The 26,147-nt window shown below is 48.3% G+C and overlaps 1 protein-coding gene across 4 annotated transcripts in view; it reads left to right on the top strand.

The window, feature by feature from the left end:
* Positions 1–247: 247 nt before the first annotated feature.
* Positions 248–26,147, top strand: part of GRIA1 (glutamate ionotropic receptor AMPA type subunit 1) — a gene marked incomplete at both ends in the record, with an annotated part of 124,178 nt that continues 98,278 nt past the window's right edge. For all 4 annotated transcript variants that reach the window (XM_082490086.1, XM_082490085.1, XM_082490083.1 and 1 more), the window contains 2 exons: positions 248–329; positions 2,507–2,644. In XM_082490086.1, coding sequence (XP_082346212.1) covers positions 248–329; positions 2,507–2,644 — 220 coding nt within the window. The remainder of the gene's footprint in view (positions 330–2,506; positions 2,645–26,147) is intronic.

Genomic DNA, 26,147 nt, shown 5'->3' with positions numbered 1-26,147 from the left:
GGTGTGTGGCGGGGGAGGGATGTGGATGAGGAGCGGGCTCTCTTTTCTTTCTCACGGGGCTCAGTTAATCCTGCTGCCAGGCGGTGTTAAGCGGCAGTCTCGGCGCTGGATTCCGAGCGGGGGAGACGCGCAGCCCTGAAGGCGCAGCGGAGGGGAGGCGAGAGAGGCAGCTAAAGAGAGCAGAGCGGGGGAAAAATCAAATCTATGCTTGGAACTGGGCTTCTTTTTCGCCAATGCAAAAGGGAATATGCAGCACATTTTTGCCTTCTTCTGCACCAGTTTCCTAGGGGCGGTGTTAGGGGCCAATTTCCCCAACAATATCCAGATAGGTGAGTGCAGAGCTCGGGGCCGTTTGGGAGCCACGTTCCCCGGCAAATGGGGGAGGGATGGAGAGGGGGCGGTGGGGCAAAACTGACCCGTGTATTCGGTTGCAAAGGCAAAATGTGCGTGCGTGCCTGTGTGTGTGTATGTGTGTGTGAGAGAGCGAGGGGGTGAACCGCGAGGGCTGGATTTGTGCGTTGGTACCAGTTTTGCAAGAGCAGAGATGTATCAATTTGGCTTTGGGGGAGGGGAGGATTGGGAATAAATGCCTGCACACACACCAACACGGAGGGAGAAAAGTGCCTCTGAAATGGAGGAAGCACGCGAATAAATAATCTGTTTCTTGCTCTGAGAAACGCCTGGGCTGCCATTGTGCGTTGCTGCATTTGCAAAATCAGCGGTTGCATTATACATTTTTGTGAGGATGCTCTCATCTGTAGGTAACTGGGACGAGAGGTAACAAACAGGCGCTCTCTGTTGTTGTTGCTAAAGAATAAGGGCAGAGCTATTGGAGGAAGATTTTGCACTGAAGTCTTTTCATTTCGTGCTACTTGCTTGTGCTGCGCACCAGCAGTGCCTGTTTGATTCCTTTCTCCCTTCCTGTAACTTCTCAGTGCTCCTCCCCTCCCCCCGTTTTATTATTACTCTCCCATTGATCTGTATTGACGATGGTTTGTATCCTAGCTCCAAATTCTCTTCCCTTCCGTGCCGGTTTTCTTTCCCGCCTCCCTTCTCTTTACAATGCCAATCAATTGCTAATCCACCAAGTTCAGGCAACTCCTGCCTGAGTCCAGCTGCACAATCGGTGCTTTTATTGCTGTTGATGCTGCATCCTTGTCTCCCTCCCTTCCTGCCTCCCCTTTACCCCAAATTTGTGCAACATCTCGGATTTCTGCCCTTTCAACGAACGTATATAATAGCTTGATTCGGCTACTAGTATCTTGTTCTTCTGACACCCGTGGTTAGGCTGGGGGGTGGGAAGAACCGGGGGAGGGGGGTGATATTCATGCACAAATAGCCCTTTCCACGCAACGGGGAGATGCCCTCTCTACTAAAGATGTGCAAAGTGCCGTTGATGGCGGGTCTCTGCACGCTTGTTTCTTCCCCAAACCATCTGCCCTGGAGGGTGGGCACTGATACTATCTGCTTCTTTTTTTTTTTTTTTTTTTTTTTTATTCCACCTTGTTGCCAAGTGCTTTGTTTCCCTACCTGTAAAATGCCAATAACGGTGCTCTCTTTAAATGCGTATGGATTACAAGGCAGTGTGAATTTAATAGCATCTTTCTGGAGGCTGTGAAGGGATCTGCTGCAAGCCAAGTTTCCTGCTGGGGGAGCAGCAGGAAACTTTTTCTAGGGCCGGGTTATCGCGGCACTTCGTTCCAGGTCTGCGGGGAGAGAAAGGCTCTGAGCCTGGGTCCAGTCTGGTCCCAGTTCCTGTCGTACTTGTATCACCCTGTGGTTCTGGGCTTGTCCATACTGCTGCTCAGATCGATCCCTTTGAGGGTCAAGTTTTTGATTTCATGCCTTCTTTGAGTTTCGCCATTGTCACCTGTTAAATTTAAGGTTTTTCCATGCAGCAAACTTCCCGTAGCAGCAGGTGTTTGGATGCAGGTCCCATGTTGCTCCGGCTTTTGCAGCCTTTCCCCCATCCACCCAGCGTTGTGCCTGTTGGGCCAGGCTCAGCCAGTCTGCCCCGCACCCCGGAGTCCCATAGCATGGGGGAACCCCTGCACCCCTTCTGGAGAAACCCCCTCCGCTTAGTCAGCAGAGTTGAAACTCAGCCTAATTACAAGTGAGAGGAGGAGGAAGAAAGACTCTTCTTCCTCCTTTATAAAGGTAACATTTGCAGCGCTTCCGTTTCTCTTCCTTAAAGTTATGGGGGGTGAGGAGGTTGAGCCAAACCCCGCCGTTCACCCCGACCCTGCAGGCTGCCGGGCCCAGGGATACGTCAGGGCTCCCGTATGTGATCCCGGCGTTACATAATCCACAGGCTGGAAAGGTTTTCTGCTCCCAGTCTGTCCTCAGCGGGCACAAAACCCCCCAAGATCTTGTGTGCTGGAGGGTTTCCCGTAGAGGCATTCCCTGGGCTGGGGAGCTGGAGCCTCTGCTCCCAGGAATATTTTGGACTGAGGAGGTTGCTAATACAGGCATGCTTAAGACCTTCTTCTTGTTTTTTTCTCCCCAGGGGGGTTATTTCCTAATCAACAGTCCCAGGAACATGCGGCTTTTAGGTTTGCGTTGTCTCAGCTCACGGAACCCCCTAAACTCCTTCCCCAGATCGACATTGTGAACATTAGCGACAGCTTTGAGATGACATACACCTGTAAGTAGCGGCGTTTGCTGTGCTCTCTCTTACTTTGGTTTCTTTATTCCTGGCTGGTGGGTTTTTGTGTCTGAAATATGAGACATCCTGCTCCAAATGTGCAACTCCATTAAGGTCCGTGCAAGGCAACCCTGAACGCACAAGCAAAGGATTTCTAAATCATTTGGGGTTGTGCTAAGACATAGGGGTGAGGTAGTGCTGCAGTTATGCAGTATCTATTGCGTTTTCTCTTTCATTGCTTCCAAAATGGTATAAAACCCCCAACAATTCATTTCCTCTTGTTTCTCTAACCTCTGCCCAACTTGTTATGTTGAGGTTTCATTCCCATATTTCCTATAGCCGTGATATACAACAAAGACACCCCTTTCCACCCACGGGGTGCACAGAAGTCTCTGTTTAGTGTGAACAACTTCTTCCCCAGCCCCAGTTTAGCCATCTGTCCTTCTAATTTAAGAAAGACCTAGCAGAAAACAGCAGCTTGGTGCAAGTGGAGTCCAGATCCACGATAAGGGGCATGCCTAATAACGACAGAGAGGTAAGGGAGTTCTAGTTTCAAGAGCCAGCAAAATCATTGGCTCTAAACCCGAGTATTAAAGACTGAATTCGCAGCGCAGAGTCGATCCTAGGGTGTATTTGTACCCTGCTAAAGCACAGCACGTTAGCTGTGCTGTTCTTGCTATATGATATAGTTGGAAAAAGAAGAAACTGGCTTGCCAGGTAATGCCGAGATTAGCAGCAACACATAAGACCAGGAGGGAACCAGAGGAAAACAAAAACCGTAACACAGCCCTGGGGTTGCAGTAGGGGCTGTTGCAGCATTTGCTTCCCTCGGAGCGAGCGGCGCGGTGCTGTGCGCGAGGGGCTCACACTGCCGGGATGCGACACACAAAGAATTTCTCGGTTCGACCTGGTGTCAGACACCGCTTTCAGTCTCTGAGCTTGTGCGTGTGTGTGTACGAGGACTGTCAGGAGGGACTGGAGGAACCCTTCCTGCTGTAGAGCCTGTTGGATTGTTGTTGGCTCACATCCGTAGTATCCTTTTGATTCACCGAAACATCCTCTCTGCAGTTTAGTCATGTGGAGAGTGGGGTAGAGGTGGACACAAACTGTTCTCTCTGCTAAGAAATACACAGAAAGGAAAAATGCTTTTCTGCAAAAAGAACCAGGAATGTACAGGAGGAGAATTAATAAGGCTCTTTGAAGGAAAGAAAAAAAAAAAAAGTTGTGTTTTTTTTCTGTTGGAGGGTTTGCAAATACAAGTTTGCAGGAATTTCGTGGCTAGTATGACATAGGAGAGAGAAACAATAAATTGGCCACACTTCCATTGGAGTGTCTAATGACACATCTAAAGATTTTCTATTTTCCTTAATATCCCTCTATTTGCCAACTACAAGGTTTCCATCACGGAAAAGCAACTATCTCAGCTCAGTCCAATGGCACTTCCTTGGCAGGAAAACTAGACAAATAGAACAAAAAAGACCGACCTTGTATCTATCAAGGGAAACCGTCACCCACCTGGGGTAGAGTTGCTGACTGTGGCTGGGGATGAGCTATTTCAGTGCCGAGAGCAGGAAGAAAGCAGAAAAGGCAAGAATATCACTAGAATAAATTCTCCATCTGCGCGCAGTTTTCCCTCCCTCTCTGCGCCTGCCACTAATGGTTTTGTTTACAGCGTTAACGTTGATAGCAAGACCACGATACTAGTTATGCTTCAGAAATCAGTCATTAGTACCACGGGGGCGGGGGTGGTCTCACAAAAGCTGAATGGAAGCAAGACAGCCTCCCAAAGGATGTTATATTTGAGCTCTATGTAGGGCACGTTGTCCTAGATCAGACCAGCAGAGCGCTCCGCACAGTCCAACTTCACTTGTCCTCATTTTTCTTTTCTTATAATTAAAAACTTCCTAAGTTCTTCCAGACTATGGAAGGCAGCATTTGTTTTGCAAGCACAAAAGAAGGTGTTATTCCACGTACGCTGGGGTGGACGGACAACGACCCAACCCAAAAAAACCCAGGCTGTTGGAAGACCTGGTTTTAGTACTCTAGGGCTGGAGTGAAACTTTTGCCGGGAATTATCTCCTGCCTCATCTTCCAGCAAATTCCCTTCCCTGTTGCCAAGGCTAGATATCAGCAGAAAGATCTGTTTATTTACGGAGAATAAAAACCCTGCCCACGCAGCGGTCCTTATCTTCTGGGAAAAGACTGGCCATGCTACCAGTTAAAAGTACCAGTTTTTGTTCCCATGGAGATAGAGAACGCAGCGTTTGCCTTGTCATCGGCATTACCTGTTTCTCTGATGGTTTAAGTCAAGGGTGTTTGGAGCCGGTGAACCTGGTGCTGCCCATCTTGGAGTACTCGAGGAAGACTAGTAGGTCCCAGCCCCGTGGCACGTCCTGCCTCGCGTTGGGATCCGGCCTCGTGTGCTAAATGTAGTCCTTAAGGCGCGTGCCTGAAGCAGCAGCATTCAAAATACAGAATACATATTAAGACTCAGCAGTGACGGCAGAAGCAAAAAAGCCTCGTTGGGCAGCTCGCGGGGCGATGCTGAAGTGGTGGGATGAACTGCAGCGAAATGACAGCACCCCGTCTAAGGACATCCTATGCCAAATATATCTCAGCATCAACTGTGGCACCGTCTACCCGTGCCTGACACATATCTGCTTACCAGTTAGGATGAGCAAGCTTTGGTGTGACAGTGGGGGAATTTACGGCATGAGACGCACCCATTCGTACGCAGGTGACAGTGATAGGGAGCTGTTAACGATGTGCCGGTGGTGGTCGTAAATTGGTAACAATAATATCCATGAAAGCGATAAATCTGGAAGATACCAGGAGGCTGCTGCTGTTGCGGGGCTGTCACTGTGACAGCCCAGCAATAACTTTTGCATTTCTGATGCTTTCATTTGTGGACTTTTTATCGTTACGCGGTGATTGTGAATACCTCTGCGTGGGGCAGCGCCCGTCTACGGGTCCTGTGGTCCCTGTGCATAACACGTCAGTAGATTACGATTTTAAGCAAACCATAATCATTAAGAGAGCAAAAATAGGTAGTAGATACAATGTGCGGTAACCTCATGTTTCACGCGTGTGGTTGATGCTGATGTTGTGGCATCACTGAAACACGGGCACATCTGAATAACGGAAATATCTCCCTGAATTCGTTCCATCCCACAGAATAGATGGTAATGGACAGGCTCCGTGTTTGCAGCTGAGTGCGTGGCATGGCTTACCGGCGTGAAAATACACACCTGCTGGGGGCTTTTACCTAAAGGTTAGGAGACTTTATCTTTTTGTGTCGTTTCTTCGAAGGCCAAGGGGGAAGGTGAATTTAGAGTCCTTCCTTCAGCAGAAGCATAGGGCAGTGCCAGGTGACTAGAAAGGGTAAAATGATGGTGTAGTGTAGCTGAAAGGTTTTCCTAGTGACGTAGCAGAGCAAAGCCCTTCTGATCAGCTTTAAAGACATATTCACAGGTTCTGTCTTCAGCCATGTTTGGAAAAGAGCTTTACAGCCTCAACACAGTCGCTAGCAAACTCTGCCTTGCCTGGGTTTTGCCGTGACTGCGCTCAGGGCAGACCCACCATGGCAGGGGATGCTGCAGGTCGGAGCTGAGAGGTGCGGGAAGAGGGATGCCAGGGCACAGGAGGGCTGAAGCTTAGGGGAGAGATGCAAATTCCTATCCCTGGGAGGTCCGGGGTGGACAGGAGCACCGCGTCCCATTGGCAGCAAAGGGGTGAGAGGCTGCTTACTTGAGTCAACCAGTGCTGGGAATAGTATTCTCTTATTCTTCATCTCAGCCTCCGTTCGTGCACACGTAATGCAGTCCCCATCCTGTGCGTAGCCCAGCTCCTCGGGGGATACGAGTTGCTTGCAGCCCAAGCTCCTTGGCTTTCTTTAATTTGTGGTGCAGAGACTGCTGCTTTCAGCCGCTGGCCGGAGTCCCCCGGTGAGCCTCGGCAGCGTCAGGCAGACGGCGGTGGTTGCTCTCGCTGCCCAGGGAGGACGATGGCTTAGTGACAGATTTCCCTGGCAGTGACCTGGGGGACGTGCCCCCTTGAGCGGTGCTTGCAGAAAGGCGAGTCACCAGCTTGGTAAATCTGTCCCTGCAAAACTCGGGTCGCTTTGCAGGGATGACCAGCGGCTTAGAAACCTCCGTTCAGCACAGAGCCCTGTAGCTTTGCTGGTGCGGCCATCAGCTTTTGTGCGTGCTGAGATGGGCTACTGAGAAAGGAAGTTCAGGAGCTGCACGCTTGAAACACAGAGGTCTGCACAGGACAGCAGCAGGATTTTTCAGCTGCTAGAAAACTTGTAAAGAGGCTGAAAAACAATGACTTATTTATCCCTGTCCCTCCATTTATGTACACCAACAGGAACTGTGGGGTCCTCATGCTGAGTATGGGCTGTGGGTGCTGCTAGAATATCAACAGTTGAATCCGTTCTGCATATTAGAAAATTAGCACGTAGTTTGGAGCCTGTTGGTATTTTATGAAGGCCTCCCAGCGCCAATTAGAGAGGGATTTGTACTGATCACTCACTCTGTGCTTCTGTTCTTATCAATAGCAGCAAGCTTAGATCCAAATCAGCCATAAAATGAAGTATTTCTTTTTCTTCTTCTCGGATACTTACGTATATAGAGAGAGTATTTCTGGAGATTGCTTTTTATCTCTTAAATTACCTCTCAGAGACAGGAAGGAATAGGCAAACATTTGAATGTTCTCAAACTTGGATCTAAATTTGGCTTAATTAAACAATTATTGCATGTTGAATTTAAAGGAAGCTTCTTTGTTGACAAACACAGGATGGTCTCCATTTCTTAGAAAGGTGTTGCTGTAATTATTCCAGCAGCAATCAATTAAAATGCAATTTTTATAATTAAACTTCCACAATCTAAATAAGCCCAGCCCTGTAATAGTATGTAATTGTTGTGGCGTTGGTAGACTTGTTTTTATTTTCGCAGTGTCAGAAATCTCATGTAAATGCTTTGGGATTTTTTTTTTTTTTTCTCCCTGCAGAACTCAGGATGTTAGCTATAACTATTTAATGTGACTTAGGACGACAGAAACATGGATTTAATGATCAGATGAAGTCTGATTAATACAACATAGGTACTACAAGGAAATACATCTCCTTAGATTTTGTAATAGGGAAAGATGTGATGCAGGCAGATGAATCACAGACCATCAATTCGTGTTAGATCAAATTGAGGTTAAGGATGCTCAGTTTCTGGCAGGGATGGGCTGTAGCTTTCTAGTAATTGCATGCTTGTTTAGTGAGATGACAGCACCTTACAGAGCCAGGTCCAGCCCTCAGGAAGGTGCTGACGGGTGAAATCCTGCCAAACAGGAGGGAGTGGGTCCTGGGGGTGACGCCAGCCTCCTGCACCCGAGGTCTCTCTGCCGGGGGTCTGGGGTGGGCAGTGGGTGCTTGGCACTCGTCGCCGCTGCTGAAGAAGGTGGGAGCTCATCCCACGTGCTTTCCCCAAGAAGGAAAAGCATTTGAAAGATGAGTGCCGAGCCGTTTCCTCGGCTATGATTGCCAGGACAGGGCGGGCTGTCTGTCTGCCTTCACGGATCTGGGCACGGAGAGCCTTGGGTGAACGTGGGCCAATATCATCAGCGGGGACATGGATGGGGCTCCACTGTCGCTCGGCGAAGGCAGCCCTGCCGAGAGGCTGGCAGGGCTTGTCAGGCGTCAGGAACGGGTTTCCCCCAGTCTCGTGTGTCCGTTTCTCTCCAAAGGGTATGAAGACACTTATTCTTTGCATGACTATTTTTATGTATTTAATTTTTGATCCTGGGCTGTGGAAGTGGTGCCCGGGGAGAAAAGCTTGATATGACGCAATTAGGAAAAGTCAGAGGAGGAATAAGGGGAATTTCACACCTGTAAATCTATCTGCTCATCTGGAAAAGACCCCAAATACTTATTGGTGGCTAGCAAAAAAAAAAAAAAAAAAAAAAAAGAGTGAAGAAGTAAAATTTGGGCTTGTGGCTGGCAGAGAAGGGATTTGAGAAACAGCGAGCAGCAGAGGCCAGACCTGGCCATTGTGTGACTGCCACAGTGTTCGCTCACAGCTTATCCTTTCTTCTCTAAAAATAAAGCTTTTTCATTTGAATAGGGATCCTACTAAGCCGGAAACACACAGGCTTTATTTTTTGACATATTAGCAAGGTGAGAGTGGAAATCTTTCTGTGGCTGCAAGGAAGGCAGCGTGGGGAAGCGTGCTGTTCCTTTCCAAAACTCTAGTGGGAATTTTAGATATATACGTTTACATTTCCCATAATAGGGTTAGGGCCCCAAAGGCAACAGCTCTCTGCCAGTGGAAATGGAAACTGTCCCGGTTAGCTTCAGTAACACGTGGAGCTCAGAGCAAACACAAAATCAACATGCTCCTTAAAGAGGCAATAAGTCAGGGAGACTTTAATATTCTGCAGATCCAAATTCTCCGGGGTGCGATATTAACACAAGTCTGAAGACAAAGATGCATTTATTTCAACTGCATTCCTTTAAAGAGAATTGGGTTTTTACTTCTTTGCCTTTAGTTGTGTAGAACTGAAACAGGGTAACGTTCTTCCCTGTGAAAAGTGCCGCCTGGTAGAGGATGGGATGTCCTTTGGGAGGTTACAAGGACTCCTGAGGAAGTCAGGTATTAGGCAAGATGTAGAAAAGGAGCCCAACCGAGACATTAGCAATCCACCATCATACCAGAAAAAAAAAAAAAAATTTCGAATTATTAGAATAATAACAGCATGCTATCTGGCAGAAACTGTTTTCTGCTCACCTGCTGAACTGGCCGCTCATTAGCTTACATGGTAACAAGTCTCTAGTTGATTTTCTCACGCTGCCCTGTAGCAACGAGACCCACTTGTTCCCTCCGGGGCATTCTTAAAAAAAATAATCACACCACAACACAAAAGAACAAAAAAACCCCCAGCAAATATTAGTCTTTTTATTAATGTATATCAGTTATTTTCCCTATTCTCTGCAAACCACACCCTCGCCAACCCTCGTCCAGGGTTGCAGTTCAGGAGATGTGCTTATGCTTCGCAGGACTGATTGATCCCTTGAGCGAGTTAGCAAAGAGGCAATGAAGAGGCAAGTAACAGCTACAAATTGCCGAATCGTGGCTTCTTCAAGAGGGTCTTTTCATTCTGTGATGTTATTTGTTTTAGACAGAGTCAAAGAGTGCAAAAGGAAACAACTGATGTCTAAGATTGAGGTGGAACATACCACTGATGGCAGGATTCCCGTGTGGATATAGCATGTGTGTCTGCATCTATATGCTATAGGAGTCTTGGCTTCGATTTAATAAGCGAGGTTCTGTAACTATGCTAATGGAGATGAAGTGGGAGGGAGATGAAAGGTTGAGGGCCGGAGGGTCGGAGGAAAGACACAGAAGCCGCTGTGGGTAATCTGGATGCAGCGTGGAAGCATCTCACATGAAAGGGAGGGCTATTTCTCACCTCCCCGCCCTCCCAAACATTTTGCTTTGATCTTCGAGGAACAGTAAGCTTCAACAGGCAAAAGACATCAGTGACTCCACTGATTCAGCTGTGGTTTTTCTCCCGTTGGCCTGCTGATATCCCCTGCGTGCCCCGAGCCTTGTTAGCTTTCCTCCCATGCGGCACCCACCCCCCATCCGTGAGGAGGAGGAGGATGTTGCTATTCTGGCAGGTGAGCAGCAGGAAAAGTTACCAGCAGGCGTGGGAGCTCGTGGGGGGAGCACAGACGAGCCAAGTCCGACGGAGAGCACACACAGGGATGGAGGATGGAGAAACGCTGGGTCAGGAGACCCGGCGGGGGGAAGGAGACAGGCAGCGGCTCTAAAGGGGTGATGGTCGTGCCGTAGCTGGAGTTTTCCCTTGTCTCTCTTTTCAGCCCTCACCTAAGCCTGGGGAGGCTTATGCTTTTTGAAGGCTCTTCCTCCTTCTGACCAAACAGGAGCTGGAGCCCGTTGGTGTCTCCCACGTAGCTCAGCTCGCTCCTGGCCTCCCTCTTCCTTGCAGAGCCGAACCTCGGCGCTGAGGGCAGGGCCTCCCCTGCATGGGGTGGTTATCGCAAACCGCCAGCATGTTTAACACAGCCCGCAGCCCTCTTGCTGCTGCGGCGACAGTCCCAACGTGCCCCCGGGCTTTCCCCTCGGCCAGCCTCGCGCAGCGTGCTCATTGCGTGATAAGCGTGTGCCGTGTACGTATTATTGCGCGATGCACGGCAGCGGGTGGCCGTGTGTTGGTCCTGAGGTGGGACCATTTGGCCAGGGCAAAAGGCAGACAACAAATGCCGAGATGTAGGCCACGGTGGGGTGAAGGTTAGCTGGAAGGGAGGCTCTTGTCAGATGACATGTGGCAGGGGAGGCTGCGGGGTGACCACCTGGTCGGTGTCTAGCAGAGACCCAGATCAGCGGGGAGACAGGGGCAGGTCTGGGCCACCAGCACCGTGTCCGCAAGGGGCCGAAGCAGCCGGCAGAGCCGCAGCTGAGAAAGAGGCCTGGCCTGCAGGGAGCTCAGGAGAGATGCCTTTGTGCAGGAGGTGATTAATGTCTTTAATGAAGTACCAGAGGAAGTAATAGAAAGCCAAACCACACACGGCTGTGGTGGGGGAAGGGGCCGAGGGGACGTTGCTGTTGCAGGCAAGGACGGGGAAGCGAGCTGCAGCGACGCCGTTTCCAGTTCACTGTCCCAGAAAAACAGTCGGGCACAGCAGCTGCCCCTAGTCCATCCCGAGCAAAGGCAGAGACGAGTGCATTTCAATGATTTAATCAGAATTAAGTCAGTCTTCCAGCCCGTCCTGGTTCTGGGGTCTTTTCTGCTCAGCTCGTTACGGCTGTGCCAACAAAAAGCCACTGTCTGCAGCTTTGAGGTGCGGGGATGGCGATCTGGGAGTCCCCGTGCTCCTCTCCTGTGGGGACAGCAAAGGGAGAGGCTTTGGGAGAGCGGAGCCTTGCTGGAGGCTGGGGCCTGGATTAGCCTAGGCTGGCAGGCATTAAGAGTCGTCACTTGTTTGGGAACCTGCAAGCAATGTGTGGATGAACTCAGGCAAATTGAGTCATCTATGTCACAGCATCCTCCACCTTAACAGCCCTGTGTGCCGGACTCAGCAAAGACCTCGGAGGGAGCAGATACCAGCACCTCTCCCGAACCCACAGAGGCCCACGCGGTCCTGGGCCTTGCAGGAGGTCGGCCATTGGCCATTGCCCACAGACGAGGAGACCAGCTCTCCATGTTCCCAGGCATGCCCATGTTTATGGGCTGATAATTAGGGGGTCAGTGAGTTCACCGTGCAACCCCCGAGTAGGAGGTGAGATAGCTCCCACATTTCCACCCCCGCTCCCGGAGCAAGCATACACCTTTAGACATGAGCCCTTCCCCAAAACGCCCATGTCACCTCGTGTTCTGGAGTGACCCGCACTAGTTCGGTGTACAGGCTTGCTCTGTCAAAGAGAAAACTCTCGTTCGAGCATTGTCACAGTTTTAGCGAGGCTTAACGGTCATGATGAAACAGGATAAACGACACACAGTATCTCAGGTAGCAGCTGTGAGTTAAGAGACTATTCCCAAACGTCTCTTCTATGCCTGGGGAGCTTCAGCCCACCAAAGGTTGTTCTCAAGTGAAGTCCTTACATGTGCTCTCAGTACAGATGCTGGATGCGCTTTCCCCCAGTTGAACTTTTTCTTCCTCTGCAAACAGCAGGTACAGCAACCGAATTGTGTGCTTATCGGGTTAGTTCTGCTTTGCCAGATGTCTGTGGAGGGCCAGAGGAAGAGGAGGGAAGAACCAAGCCCAGGTTTGACCCAGGGTGCTCGTGCCACATCGCCTTACGTGCCTTAGCAGCATTCTTAAGCAGCAGGTCCTTAAAGCATGAAGAAGGGAATTTGTGCCCTCTGACTTTTCTGGCTAAGGATTAGTCGCTCTCATCTAAGCCACTCATCGATGTTACCTCTGTAATCACCAGAGAGCCCTCCAGTGAGTGATCCTTCTGAACGGGTTAGACACCCATCTCAGTATGGGAGGAATTGCCTGCTTATCTCCCTTGTCGATACGGGAAGCCAAGGTGACAAACTTGACTTAGACAGCTTACGGTGAGACCTCCAGAGGTAGGTGGTAGATCCACAGACTCCTACCCAAAGTCTCTGCAGCTGTATTATGTTCTTCTGCTGATTGCTCAGTACTCTGCTGAAGGTGATACCTCAGCGGCACCAAACATTTTCCTGCCCTCCCTGCGAGCAGCCTGCAAAGGCTTTGATAAAAGCAGGCGTCGCACTGCAAACAGGCAGTTTGCAGTTGTGCTATTCTGATGTAGTGCTAAGAAGTGATGAAAACATATGTTCATGGCATAGAAACTGCGCTCTCAGGTTCACCCTCTGCATTTCAGTACAGTACCGCAGTGGCCCCTCAAGGGCAGGGCCCTGCCATCGTCCTGACACGCTCTCATCCTCTTGGCCTCTTCTGTTTCTCACTTTGCATGGGTTTACCGCTGGCAGTAGTGTTTGCAGTGCTCTGACAATGATGCCTGGCTTTGCTTTTGCTGTCTTTACTTTAAAGCAGATCTCTTTCTCCCTCTTTCTGTCAATACGCTCCTGGCTGATACTGCCTTTCCCTGGGAGTAGGCTGCGGGGGATCATAGAGTTGGTATCGCCAGGGGAGGAATGCCTTCAGATACTAACTGTAGCATTTTCAAAATAGCACCCGGGGATTTGACTGAACAATCCCTGCTAGCTCTAATGGGAAGAGCACAGCTAAGCCCTGCGTGGCACTGGAAGAAACAAACTTGTGAGCCTTTTGGGGGGGGGGGGGGGGGGGGGAAGAAAGAGTTATTTCTAAAGTAGCATCCTTTAGCAGCTGAGCCAAATCGCACCCAAACCCCTGGATCAAACCATACCCAAAAATGCTGGGGACACTCTGAATCCCACCCTGGTCTGGCCATAAGTTCTGATTGCCATTTGACAGCAGTCTTGGAGGAGTGTGACAGCGATGTGCTGTCAGGTTTCCTGTTTCAAGCCTATCTCTGGAAGGAAAGTAGAAGTGTTGATCCAAACTAGCAACTCGAGCAGGACAGCTCTGAAGACAAAATTAAAGTATAAAATAAAATCATCCCACTTGGCTCCCAGGGCCGTGCAGTGAAATCTAGAGCAGGGGCGGGGAGGCTGGGGGTGGTGGGAATCGGGGTCACGACGGCGGAGGTACGGCAGCATCCTCTGGTGGGGTCTGTGGGAGCCTTTGGCGAAGGTGTGTTTGCCTCAGCGCTGTCTGCGGTAATCGAGCTGTGCGTTGCTGTAGGACGCCGGGTGCTCGTTCTATATGATGGTTCGCGTCCAGAGCTGCAAGAGGTGTTGCAGACGTGTAGCCTGCAGGGATGAGATTTGCAGTGATTTTCCTGGCTATCCTTGCCTGCAGCTAATGCAGCAAATTATTCGCTTTCAACAACAGTGAATTTACAACAAAAAAAGGCTGCATCAAAAGGAAATCGCACTTGACAGTCTCCCTTTAGCCACGGGAGAGCAGCAAGCAGGCAAGCGCAGGAGGCTGCCTTCACATCCCTTGCTGTCTGAGTGCTCTGTGGTTTTGGCATTGCAAAAATGGGAAGCAGCTGTAAGCCCTTTGGATCACAAATGGATCTGGGAGTCTGCTATCTCTGCTAACAACTCATTTATTATCAGGGAGCAGACAGTTTCCTCTGAGCCAGTGCAATCTATCATTTCTTAAAGATGCTGTGTGAGATTGAAAGAATTTGCTTTAAGAGTTGGCACCTGGAGGCCACCAATGAGTCCATCTTTGGGAAGAAATCTCCTTCCTCTCTGGGATTTTTTCCCAGCTTCTGCTGGAGCAGTCCATGGGTACCACTGCCCAGACAGGGAGAAGGATGTGCAGCACATGCACTCTTTCCTCTGAAAAGTTCGAGAGCATCCCTGCTCTGAAAAATTCCCGAAGAGAAATAAGGGCCTTTTGCTTCTCTCTTTGTGCCAAAAGTACTGATGAAGGGAGGGTTAAGAGGCTATTCCAGCCCCCTTGCATGAAACCCGTATATGCAACTCCAGGCAGGTTAAGTCTGCCACGCACAACATCCCACCCACGGTCAGCACCCACTGCTGCCTGGCCTGGATTTCATGCTGTTTCAGCACAGCACCGCTTCCTCTGCTGTGTCAGCCCCTTCGCTCCCCCAAAGCGTGGGGTTACACAGTGGGAACGGGGCTGTGGGGCCATGCTGCAGCCCCAAACAAGTCCCCACAGCCAGAGACCTGCAGTTAAAGCCGCTCTGCCGAAGGGTGCTTCCCTGTCACTTTGCCCGGTGCACCGGGCGAGGGTCCCATGGGGTCTCCCGTGCAGATGCTGAGTGGTCTGATGTGGGCGCTCCAAATCCAATCCTCCTTTGCTATAGAGAGCAGTGAGGTGATGAAAGCCCATGTAAATTATACTCCTTGCAGCCTCTGTTAGCTCACACCGGTGTTTTTGGCTGCTGTTATCTCCTGGCTGCTTAAAATCCCGGGCTCCCAACGTGCTTCAAGGGAATTTGCTGTCAGAGTCAGCAGGAGAGATGGTAAGATGTGCTGGTGCATGTGACAGCCTTGGACTGGAGATGGGGTGCCCCCAGGTGATGGAGCACTGTGACCCTCTGCAGCTATTTTTCTCAGTTTTCATGTTTAGTTGATTGATGTGGTTTAACCTTTCTTCCTTTAATTTGCACTCATGAATTCTTCCAAGTGAAGCCAGCGTTTGTCTCAATTTTGGTTTGTTTTTTAACCATCTTTTCAGTGCAAAGGGAGATCAGGGCTACATGTACTTGGTTCTGCAGGATGGGTTTCCCGGGTTGCAGGTCAAGCCCTTTCTAAACAAGGTTCACTTGATCCAAAGGTTCTCAAGGGGATTTTGTATTCTGTGATCTCATTGCTGCTGTCTTTACCTTTCCTGCAGATTTTGCCCAGCAACACCATGCTCCACCCTGATTTTTGCTCATTCTTCCCTTCCCTGCAGCAGGATTTTCCTCTTGGCTGTTCTGCTCGTCTGTGCCTGTAACTGTTTGCAAGCCCCACGCTTAAGGTGTCACGACCATCTCATGGTTCCTGCTCTTCACCTGTTGCATCTCCCTGTTGTCATGAGTTTAGTAAGCTCTCAGAGTGGTGTTTCACCGTTACATTTGTTTACCAAATATTTGTGGTGGTAATTGTTAGCTTAGGCCTGTAAGTACCAAAAATCAGCTCTTTAAAGGCATTTCAATGTTTGCTGATTCCTCCAGGAGCATCAATACCTAAATGTGATATAGTGTGTTCTAAGTGACATGAAGTGTCACTGTGGGTCTGTTTCGAGCGTAGCACAAACAGGATTAATGGATTTTTATTTTTATTTTATCCAAACCATTTTTTTTAAATGAAAGAGCGAGCCAAAAGCAGGATTACAGCTCAGTGATTTTTTTTTTTTCATGGCAGGTGTGTGTTTCTGCTGTTCTGTTCTGTGGTGATGCTGCTGTCTGCTGCAGAACGGGCTCTAATGGCAGCTAAACCGTGATGCGCAGTAGGACAGGATTGCTCCCATAGTCCACTCTCCTCCTGCCCATGCATGGGTGAGCCGGGGCGCTCACCCCATCTCTGGCTAGTTCTGGTTCTGCTGCACTTGGGTGGACAAGGGGAAAGGACAGTTTTGGGTGCTCCCAGCCCGGCTGTGCTGCGGTGGAGGGTGCAGATCTTGCATTGCTGCACTCAGCTCCTCCTCTCTGGCTTGGGTTTGGCAGGGTGCTGTAAGATACCTCGCGTGGGAGCTGGTCCCCTTCCCCAGGCACTCATCTCTCTCAGAGAGAGATCTTGCTTTGGGATCCTGCATCGGTCTCGCACCTTGTTTTCTGGTTTGTCAGAGGAATCTCCTGCCAAGATCAGATTACTGAGGAGCTCTAATGGCTGCTTTGTGGAGTTTCTTGAGAAGTGAGAGGGGGGAAAAAAGAAAGTGCAAAAAAAAAAGTGCAAGGGGATATACTAAGACATCAATGGTATAAAAAAATACGTCTTGAAAAGGGTGTCTTGAGGGGAAAAAAAAAGGAGAATCGAATTTTAGGCAAGTTGTAGAATCGGGGACAGATGATAAATGGGAGATGAAGGCTCGTGGCAAGTGCATTAGAGGCAGCCTCTAACATGTTCTTTAAATCAACATTTGTTGCAGTTTGGCCCCATCCACAGACAGCAGCTAAAGCAAGCAGTGAAATGCCTCCTCCGATCCTGCGTCCCATCGCTCTGACCTTGGGGCTGTGTAATTAGTGAAGGCGCCACCATGAAAAAGGACAAAGTCTGAGGTCCTGAAAGAGCAGCACCTGATGCGCTGGACCGTGTAGGCTTTTCTGCAAGGAATTTAATCACTTTTCAGACATATCCTAGCATTAGCAGAGACTTTGACTTCAAGCCTCAAATGACCTACCTGTGCCTTTGAGACCTTGGCTGTGTGGGGAGCTTTCCTTTCTCTTGTGTGCAAGACTGCATATGAAGTGTGGCTTTAAGGGGAAGTTACATCTTAGGTTTTTTTTGGGTAGTTTGCCATCCTGGTAGCTGGTTTTCTGTTTTTTTTGTTTTTTTTCTCAGTGAGACTGGATGGGGTGGGGTGATGGGAAGGGCTGGCGTTAATGACCTACCACCGAAGTCATGGTGGGAATATCTGGAGCCCCCTCCGATTTGGCAGCATCCGTTTAGCTGGAAAGGGCTGGGTGCTCAGAAGGGGGGATGTGCTTTCTGTGACTGCCAGGATTGATAAATTAGTGGAGAGAGCACTTGCCCATGGGAGAGGACACATCTTTGCATTTCTGGCCAGTCCCAAGTTGGTCTCGTTTTCTCGCTTAGGCTCATGTTTACAGTCCTTGCTTTTCCTGATGAATCTGACCCCCATGCGGGAGGGTCCACAGATCCCTGGCAAGCAGGGACAGCCGTCTGGCCGGTACCCAGAGCTCTCCTGTGTCTGCTGGCACATGAGCAGCAGGGGATGATGTCTGGGAAATGACAGGGGAACTACTCTTCTCCTGGAAGCGCCAGGCAGCATATGGGTAAAGGTCATGTAGGTGCTTTGAGTGGGTGAACAGAGACTACCTCTGCATGCAGCATCCTCGGGAACATTTTCCCCAAGCAGACTTTGCCACGGAGCAGCCTGGCAAAGTGGAAGCACCAAGGGGCCGTGCTGAGTGGCCCCCGTCCATATTATTCACCAACTGTTCTTCCATCGCTGTTATGACAGCAGGAAAATGTCCTTTACGTTAGCAGCGTAGGCTCATTCATCTCCGCTCCCCAAGTGAGAAGAGCATGATTCACCTGCTCGTCTCAGTGTTCATCTTCCTCCCCAAACGTGGCGCTGGGGCTCGGCCCGTGTGGCCGGCCAGCTTGGCTGACACCCTTCGCACCATGCTGCCTTGCCAGAGATGGGACACGCTTCGTGCTGGGGAGGTACGGTGACATGACTAAGCCACTTCGGAAGAGGAGGGACTGAACCAGCTCTCCTTCTCCCCCACTGCCCGCAGGGAAGCGTTTAATCTCCCGACGGGAGGAAATTCATGGAGATGCATTTAAAACACAAATCCCTGCACAGAGGAGGTTGGCTTCTCTTGATTTCACGTTTGTGTCACACTAGGCGGCCTTGCGGTGAGTGAAGCTTGTCCATTCAGCTCGGCCAACGTGCCCTTAATTTTCCTTTTTGGTCTTCAAGGCCTGGAGAAAGATTATCGATAACTCTCAATTGAGCGGAGCCTTTCTTCTATAGACAAGCTTCTTTAGGAAAAATAAGGTTAAAAGGCTGTGGATCTACCGCTTGTTTGAGCCGAGCCTAATACCCCACTAAAAGTTGGTCTTCATTAGATAAAAAGGTAGTGGGCAAGTGGCTTGCTCCCTCTGCATGTCTTGGAAGCTTCCTCTCCCCTCCATGTAAGGAAGGCAGTTTGAGGGCACTTCCCTCCCATGATAACCCAAAGTGTTTAACTGGTTGTGACTGGAAACCCACCAGGCCTTTTGAGGAGTCTGTCCAGTCCCTCAGAAGACCATGAACCATCCTAAACCTAGACAAAGTCAAGGAGATCTCTTCATGCCCACATTAAAGCAAGTGAAAATCAATTCTTTTGGGCTTACTTCTTCCAAGTTAGGTCCTTCAATAACCAAAAGACTGGATGCAGCCCAATAAAAATTTCCCAGCAGAGCCAGGGTAGATATGCTGGAGACATTGCAAATGAGGAGAAATATATGTTCTGGTTTTGTTTTCCCTGCTGTGATTTAGCAGGAGTGATTGTGGTGAGGGCTGGAGTTTTCCAATCTGAGGTTGGCAGAGAAAAGGAGAAAATGTATAACTACTGCAAGAATTATAATTATCGTCAGGTATTTCTGTGGCACTATCAAAGTATGAAGTGAATTCTAGGAAGGCTGTAAAGAAATGCTTTCTCCCAGGTTGGACCCTGACGCATGCAAGTCACACTTGCCGGAGTGACTCCCTTTTGAATTGCAGTCAATAACAAAAATAATCACGGGGGCAGTCAGATGCCCTGAAAAGTCAGTATGTCTGATAGGATATCCTCATCGTCCCTGTATGGGAAACCAGGCACTTAATGCATATAAAACTTCTTATTTTCTAAGGATATTAGAGGTTGCTGTGTAAGAGGCGGGGGGGGTGGGTGCATTAGCCTTGTTTAAACGCCCAAAATATTTATTGAGGACATGCTTCCTCTATATTCTCTCATGATAGGATGCCCCAAATCCAGTGACACTAATTAGCTACTTAAACTTTTTCTTTTTTTTTTTTCCTCCCCCAGCTATGGCCAAATCTCTCTGGATTTAGCAGCACAGCAAAGATTTAACAGAAATTTTAAATGGGAAAAGCATACGAGAGGAGAAATCGGAGGATAAGATTCTGTGCCTGTTAACTGATGGCATTTATAAATTATAGCTGAGAGATGTCATATCAGTGGAAATGGAAAACAGCTTAGTGGATTATAAAAATACCTTCTATAAACCATTTTAATGCCTAATTTTTTTAAGTCTCTTATGGTAGGTGTCATAAAAATGAATTCTAGCGGAAAGGATAAAAATTTTCCCCTGGTAAACTGGCTAGCTGGTGATTAGAGGCTGTCAGGGAGAACAAACTCTTGATTAGGCTGAGGTGCTGAATTTTGACTGAAGACAGCAGTCTCCCATTTCTGGGGAGGTGAGTTCGCTTGCAGGTGAAGCAGATCCAAACCCACCAGACGAATGTCACTGCAGCAAAACGTCCTCCTGTTCCAATGCAGCTTCTCTCGGCCAGGGGGAGAGGAGGGCTGAGGCTGAAGCGGTGGGGGCAGAGCTGTGGGGCAGGGGCTACGTCAGGGGTTCTTTTGGGGCAAGACATGAAGGGAATTTGCAGAGGGACAGCAGCCCAGAAGGGAGGAACAGGGGTTGCTGTAAACTGCAGCTGTGGATGTGAGATAGGACAGTGCGAAAAGGCACTTGTGGGATGTCTTGGAAGGAGCCACGAGGTGGTGATGGACAGAAAGACACATTCCAGTGCCTACCAAGCTGCAGTGATTCTGGTTCCACCACCTTCTCGAGTATCGAGTATGCTTAAAATTAAACTTGCAAGAAAGAGAGAGAAAGAGCTCTGGGCTGCCTGACAAAACAAATATTTGGTTGCCCAGTGGTCAGTGTTTGGTGGTGTGTGCCATTTCAGAGAGGCTGCTACTCCAGGTTCCCTCGCTCGCTTCTCTGCGGCCCCTGGGTGCCTTCTGTCCCCTCCTGTGCGTCGTTTTGAAAAGCACAGCCGACGCTCAATTCTGGGTTGAGATATTTAAGGATGCCATGTTTTGCAGTACGTTTCCAAGCTGTTCGCGTAGGAAAGGGTAAATGACCTACCTCTCCCTGTCCTTTCACAGTCGAGTTCCCAGGGTGCATTCAAAGGCACCTATTCTCTCGCTGCCTTTGAAGGCTTTGTGTCAGTTCTCCCCATAGATCCGTATACCATAGGCCTCTTTTGTGTCCTGCCCATATTATTTTTTCCAGAAGAAGAAATCTGCATGTGGGATAGAAACGGTATTAACTTTCCCGATGTGAGCTCGCAGCAGCGCTGCGTCCGCGGTGTGTCATTGGGGCTGCGTCAGGCGATTTCCACGGGGAGGCAGGATTTAGTGTATGGACTCCAGCTGAGCACCTTATAGCACCAGTGCAGGAAAGGCAATTTACCAAATTAAATTGCACGATATAGGATGTCGAGCAGCCTACATCTGGGTCCTGTTCTCTGCAAGGGACTTCATCGTGACATGAGCTAAAGGGATGAGTAACAACCTTCAAATTGAAAGCTTATGAAAAAAAAAATCTCATGTAGAATAATCCAAAGGCAACCTGCACCCAAGTTCCCCAAGCTCCGGTTGGGTTGGGAGTGTGTTTTCAGTCACAGAGAGATGAGCTGTCTTGCCTCTAGGCCTTTTCTGTTCTCTTGTATAAATCAACCAAGGGCTGAATATGAAAGGCGTTTGAGGAAAAAAATGGGATTTATCTGGCCAGTCTCCTTCCTTTCCCACCACCTTTTTCCTGTAGATGGCACAAGCGTGAGTCTTTTCATCTGTCCCCCTTACTCCAAAAGTACCCAGAGGGGAGGGATCTTAGGGACATTTGATTCGCATATAGGTTTTGGGGGGGAAAATCAAAAGGAAGAAAAGGTGGGAGACATCTTCTGATTACAAAGCTTTCTTATTTAAAACTGGGATATTATTCAGAGACAGTACTGGAATAGTGACTTCTACAATTATATAGTATCCCAGTATCGGGGGTTTTTGCTAGCAACCTGTTTTCTGTAGTCAGGTTATTCTCTGGGAGACCATTTTCATTTTTACAGAGAGTTTTCATCCTAGCTTTTTTGGAGGCATGAGTAGACCGTACCCTAAACCTTTACAAAGCAGACAGCAAATAAGTAGATTATGCGACTTATTAGCACTGTTGAGCCCATCAGGTGTTTATTATAAATCAAAGCCACTGGTTTTGTCAGGTAGCACTGCTGGGCCCATGTGATACCCCAGCAGAACAGCTCAGAGCGGAGGAGAAGCAGCTGCTGATTAGGCTTTCAGAACCCCTTTTGGCTTGTCATCACCCAGTAATAGCAATAAACACCCACTGTCTTTTTACTTCCAAACTAGTACACCCGATACCCACTACTGCACGCATTCTCTACTTCCTGCCACATTTTTGTCGGTGGAAGTATACACAGTGGGCTGCAGAGTAATTCTTTGCGTATACCCGCAAGCGCCTACCAAGCCAAAGGAGAATCCCTTTACTGCCTACTTATGGGGAAGGGTTCCAAAACGATCCTCTGGGCTACCCATTTTGGACAACTGGGAAAAGAAAAGAAAGCTAGATTGTCTGGAATTTGGGCAGGAGGTTTTTTTGTTGGTTGGGGTTTTTCATGTGGTTTTTTGTTCGTTTTTTTTTTTTTTTTTTCCTGCTGGGTGACTGCTGTTCCCACAAGAGGCACGGCACCGGGTTTCACCATGTATTCACATTATACGTTAACATGCAGCGATATTACAGGAGGTCCTCCAGCACAGGGAAGAGGCGTAGGCAGAGAGTTGATTCATCAGGATATTTCGGCAAAATGGCAGCATGGGAGCCGAGCGCCTGTTGGATGCAATATTCCTTTGCATTGGTGAATCTGGTCCGTCCTCACTCCTTTGTCATAACCATATACAAGGATTATTGCTGTTATTATTCAAGTTTGTCTTACCTGTTATAAACCTCTGAAACAGAACTGGAGGAAATTAAATGGTGAAACTGCATGGCAGGTGGCAGAGAAACTAATTCCCTTTGGGTTTTGGACGTTTCATTTGAACAACTGTCTTTGAAAAGCTCTCCCACAGGACAGCTCCATCATGTGAAATTCCCAAGGGATCTGGCAAGTCAAATGAATAATATGTCTGCTAATTAGGTGGCAGCTGACTGATTGTATTTCTTGCTGGTAGCAGAAACCTTTTGGGTGCAAAATGTAAAAATCTCCCCTAGGTGAAGGAGGGATGTCCATCTATCTGTCCCAGCCAAACTAGAACAGAACAAACCACTGACGATTACTTTGCTGAAGATCTTTCAAAGGCATCATTGCACCATGCCCGGGGAGGAGAGCTCGCCTTGAGTTTGCCCGTGTGAGCAGGAAAGCTGAAAGAAAAGTTAGCAGCAATAGGGATGCTAATATGCACTGAGGTCCCAACAGATGAGTTACGTGCAGAGTATAATAGGAGGAGAGAAAGCCCTGGGGAGTTTGTATAGGATCAGTTTGGATCAGTTGTGAGTCCTGGCCTCCATCCCACTTCAGCCCTGGGACAGTCATAGACCAGCGCATCTTTAATTTGACCTACAGCTACATTGCTATCATTGCTACCAACCTTAGAGCCGCTGTACTTTTGGGTCCTTGTGTACACTGTCTTTTCTTGCCTGTGCATTATTTTAGCATGGAATTTGGCCATTTCTGCAGAAATCACTTTCTGGGTTGGGCAGGGCTCCTGCGCAGACACCTCTGCTGTTGTGACTACACTAGCGCACAGTGAGTGCAGGCACCGGGGCACAGAAGTATCAGTGGAGCGTGCACATGTACTCGTCCCAGGGATGTCCGAGTTCTTTTAACGCCCCAAAATCCTGAGCAGCGTCACGTGCTGCCATTTGAGTCCTGAGCATCCTTTTGCATATGCTGGTGCAGTTCAGCGCGATCTTGCAGTACTGACTCCAAAGGAAGGACAGAAGTAGGTAATCAAAAAAAGGTAAAATTCTCCTGGTTGAGGCTTCCAGTGTAGTGGCCGCCCGTTTGATTTATGCTTTAGTGTTTGGGGTTCTTTTATATTCCATGGACAGCCCTCTGTCTGTCTCCCACTTAGAAACGTGTTCTCCATAAGTGCTCCAGCAGAAATGATGTCTGTTGGAGTCTGCAGACAGCCTGAAAAAAAAGAAGAGCTCTCGGAAGCATGATCCACATCCTATTCCTCCCTCTCCCCACACGCTCATCACTGTATCTTCTCCCAGCGGAGCAATGCTGAAGCCTAAGATATCGCTTTAAATGTCAGTCATTTAACTACTAGTTATTTCAGCAAATAAGAGTGGGACTGTCTCCCTGGGGTTGACTGAAAATTGTTAAAGGAGGGGGAAAAAAAGACAAGAAAGAAAAAAGAAGGCGAAAAGAGAGGGAGAAAAGGACAGAAAGGACAAAGGGAAGCACCAGGCAGAAAGACTCGTGATGCCACTGTCTGAGAGAGATGGAGACAGAGGAAGGCATCCCAGTAACATGAATAGGCCGTTTCCCACCGAGGGATTCAGGGGACAATAATGAGCCCTTTGTGATGTACCTGAATTAGCCAGTCTCATCCTCAAGGCTGTGCTCTGACTTGGGTCTCTGATTCTCCTGCTGGTGTCGGCAGCAGCTCCGCCGCTTTGCCAGTCCAGTGCCAGCCCGTTGGTTTGGAAGGAGGCAGCAGGGTGTAAAGGAAACCATTCTCCATGGAGGGATGCTCTTGTGTTTAGGAGATGGCAAAAAAGCTGCGAATTAATGCTATGAGAAGAACAGGGGCCCTCTTTTCTTTTGACTCATATCTTGCTCCACATCCCCTTTTCCTTTCATGTTGTTCCCGAGTCCAATTAACCCTTGGTGGAATGGAAAAATAGAGCCGATAACTACTTATGGCGTGGAACAATTGGGAGGTTTTCTCTTGGAGAATCGCTTTAGCTTCGTGTGTTGGCAATGCAAGTTTTCTCTACATGTAGATAACACTCAGGGTGTATTAGTATGCTGTCATCTGGTTGTTCTCATGAGTTGTGTTTGTTACCTTCCCTGAGGCTCTGGTTCTTCTGGCATGGAGGGCTGTATGAGTTTTAAATCTGGAGTCTGTCCATGCACGACTTTGAAATTCATTTTGGAGAATATTTGAGGAAGGAAAAAGCAATTCTCAAGTCAGGAGAGCAGTGTTGGTGCTGGCAGAGAACCCTACAGAGCAGAGAATCCCTCCCAGAAAGCCTTGTTCTCATCCAGAATTAATCAGAATAGTCCTTTGAAAGTGTGTATCGAATGTGGATATCCTCAGTTACATCAGTTAATAGTCAGACCCAGAGCTTTTAATGGCATTACTCCAAGTAACCAAGAACAGCATTGGCCCCCTGCCTAGGGATCCCAATCCTGACCACAGGCAGTCATCAGGAATAGTGTTTTTTTCTGAGGATAAACATGGAAAACCCACTGGAAAAAAAAAAAAAAAAACACAACAAAACCAACAAAACGATACCAAACCAAACCCAACACCCCCCCAAATCACTGGAAAATAACAACTAGACTATTATCTTTAAGATACCTCTATTTAGTTATATTTTTAAAGGCACACGAAAATCATAACTATATAGAAGGTAAAGCAAATGTCTGCATTTTATGTGAATAGTCCGTTTGCAATGATAAACTGTCTCAGGTTAACATTGCATCTGCTTGTCATTCTTCACATGGATGAGGGAGGGCAGTAAAAGTGAATTTCTGCACAGAGTCCATGTAATATCCATTAGAAAAAAACAATGCCTGACAATTAAGTATAGGAGCCGCTCAAGAGCTTAGTCATCTTTTAAACTAAGTACAAAAGGAGGAAACCAAACCTTTCGTAAAACTTGAAGGCTTTTTTAAAGAAATGAGCCGAAGCAGACTCACGATTTTGTCTGGTTCAAGGTTGTTCTGTGTAGATGAGAGCAAACTGCCGCAACAATCAGACAAGAAGATATTTCACATCATTGTCCATCAGAGTTTTGGCTTTCAGTGTGCTGCTGTAATATCTTTAAAAAACTAATTATTTTCTCCCTGAAATAACAAAAGGCCCATTTACAAGCTGTTGTAGAAGATCAGGTTTAAAAGGAGGCTCAAGTCTGCTCAAAGATTTTCACCTTATTTTTAATACTGCATTTATATGCATAAAACCCAGGTTGAATGTAGCTGTTAATGAATTAACCCTTACTCCTTCATGCAATTATATCCATCAGGTTTGAGCATGCAGATCATATTTGTAGAGAAATTTCCGAAAAATCCCATGCTGTGTAATACAAATGCCAAGTGACAAAAGTCCTTTTTTGGTGGTTTTACTAGCCGTTAGCTATAGAGGAGGCACCTCTTTTGAACATAACCTAGGAACACGAAAGCCCTTACGCTGGGCCCAACCAAAGATCAAGCTGCTCAGTGTGCTGTCTCTGATAATTGGGCATAGCAGGCACTTCAGGGAAGACTATAAAAGATACCGCCTCCTGGTTTGATGCTATCAATAATGTAAAGTTTCCCCCGCTAGAGTTTGCATCCAGAGTACCTTGTTTAATAGCTGGCAGTGGAGCAACCCCCTGAATGTTTGTAATCTCAAAGTTCATTTGTACTGAGGCTCATCTGGCACAGAGTTCCAGGACTTACTGCTGCACCACTTGGAAAAACACCTCTTCTGTTTTAAACCCACTGCCTGATTGCTTTGGTGTGTTCCCCTAATTCTTGGCTTATGAGGAATAAGGAACATGGATTTCTTATTCACCTTTCCAAACCATTCCTGATTTT

This window comes from Vanellus vanellus (genome assembly GCF_965231255.1).
Source record: "Vanellus vanellus genome assembly, chromosome: 13".
Taxonomy (NCBI): Eukaryota; Metazoa; Chordata; class Aves; order Charadriiformes; family Charadriidae; genus Vanellus; species Vanellus vanellus.
Note: the sequence above shows the minus strand (reverse complement) of the source record. Positions and strands in the feature narration are given on the sequence as shown.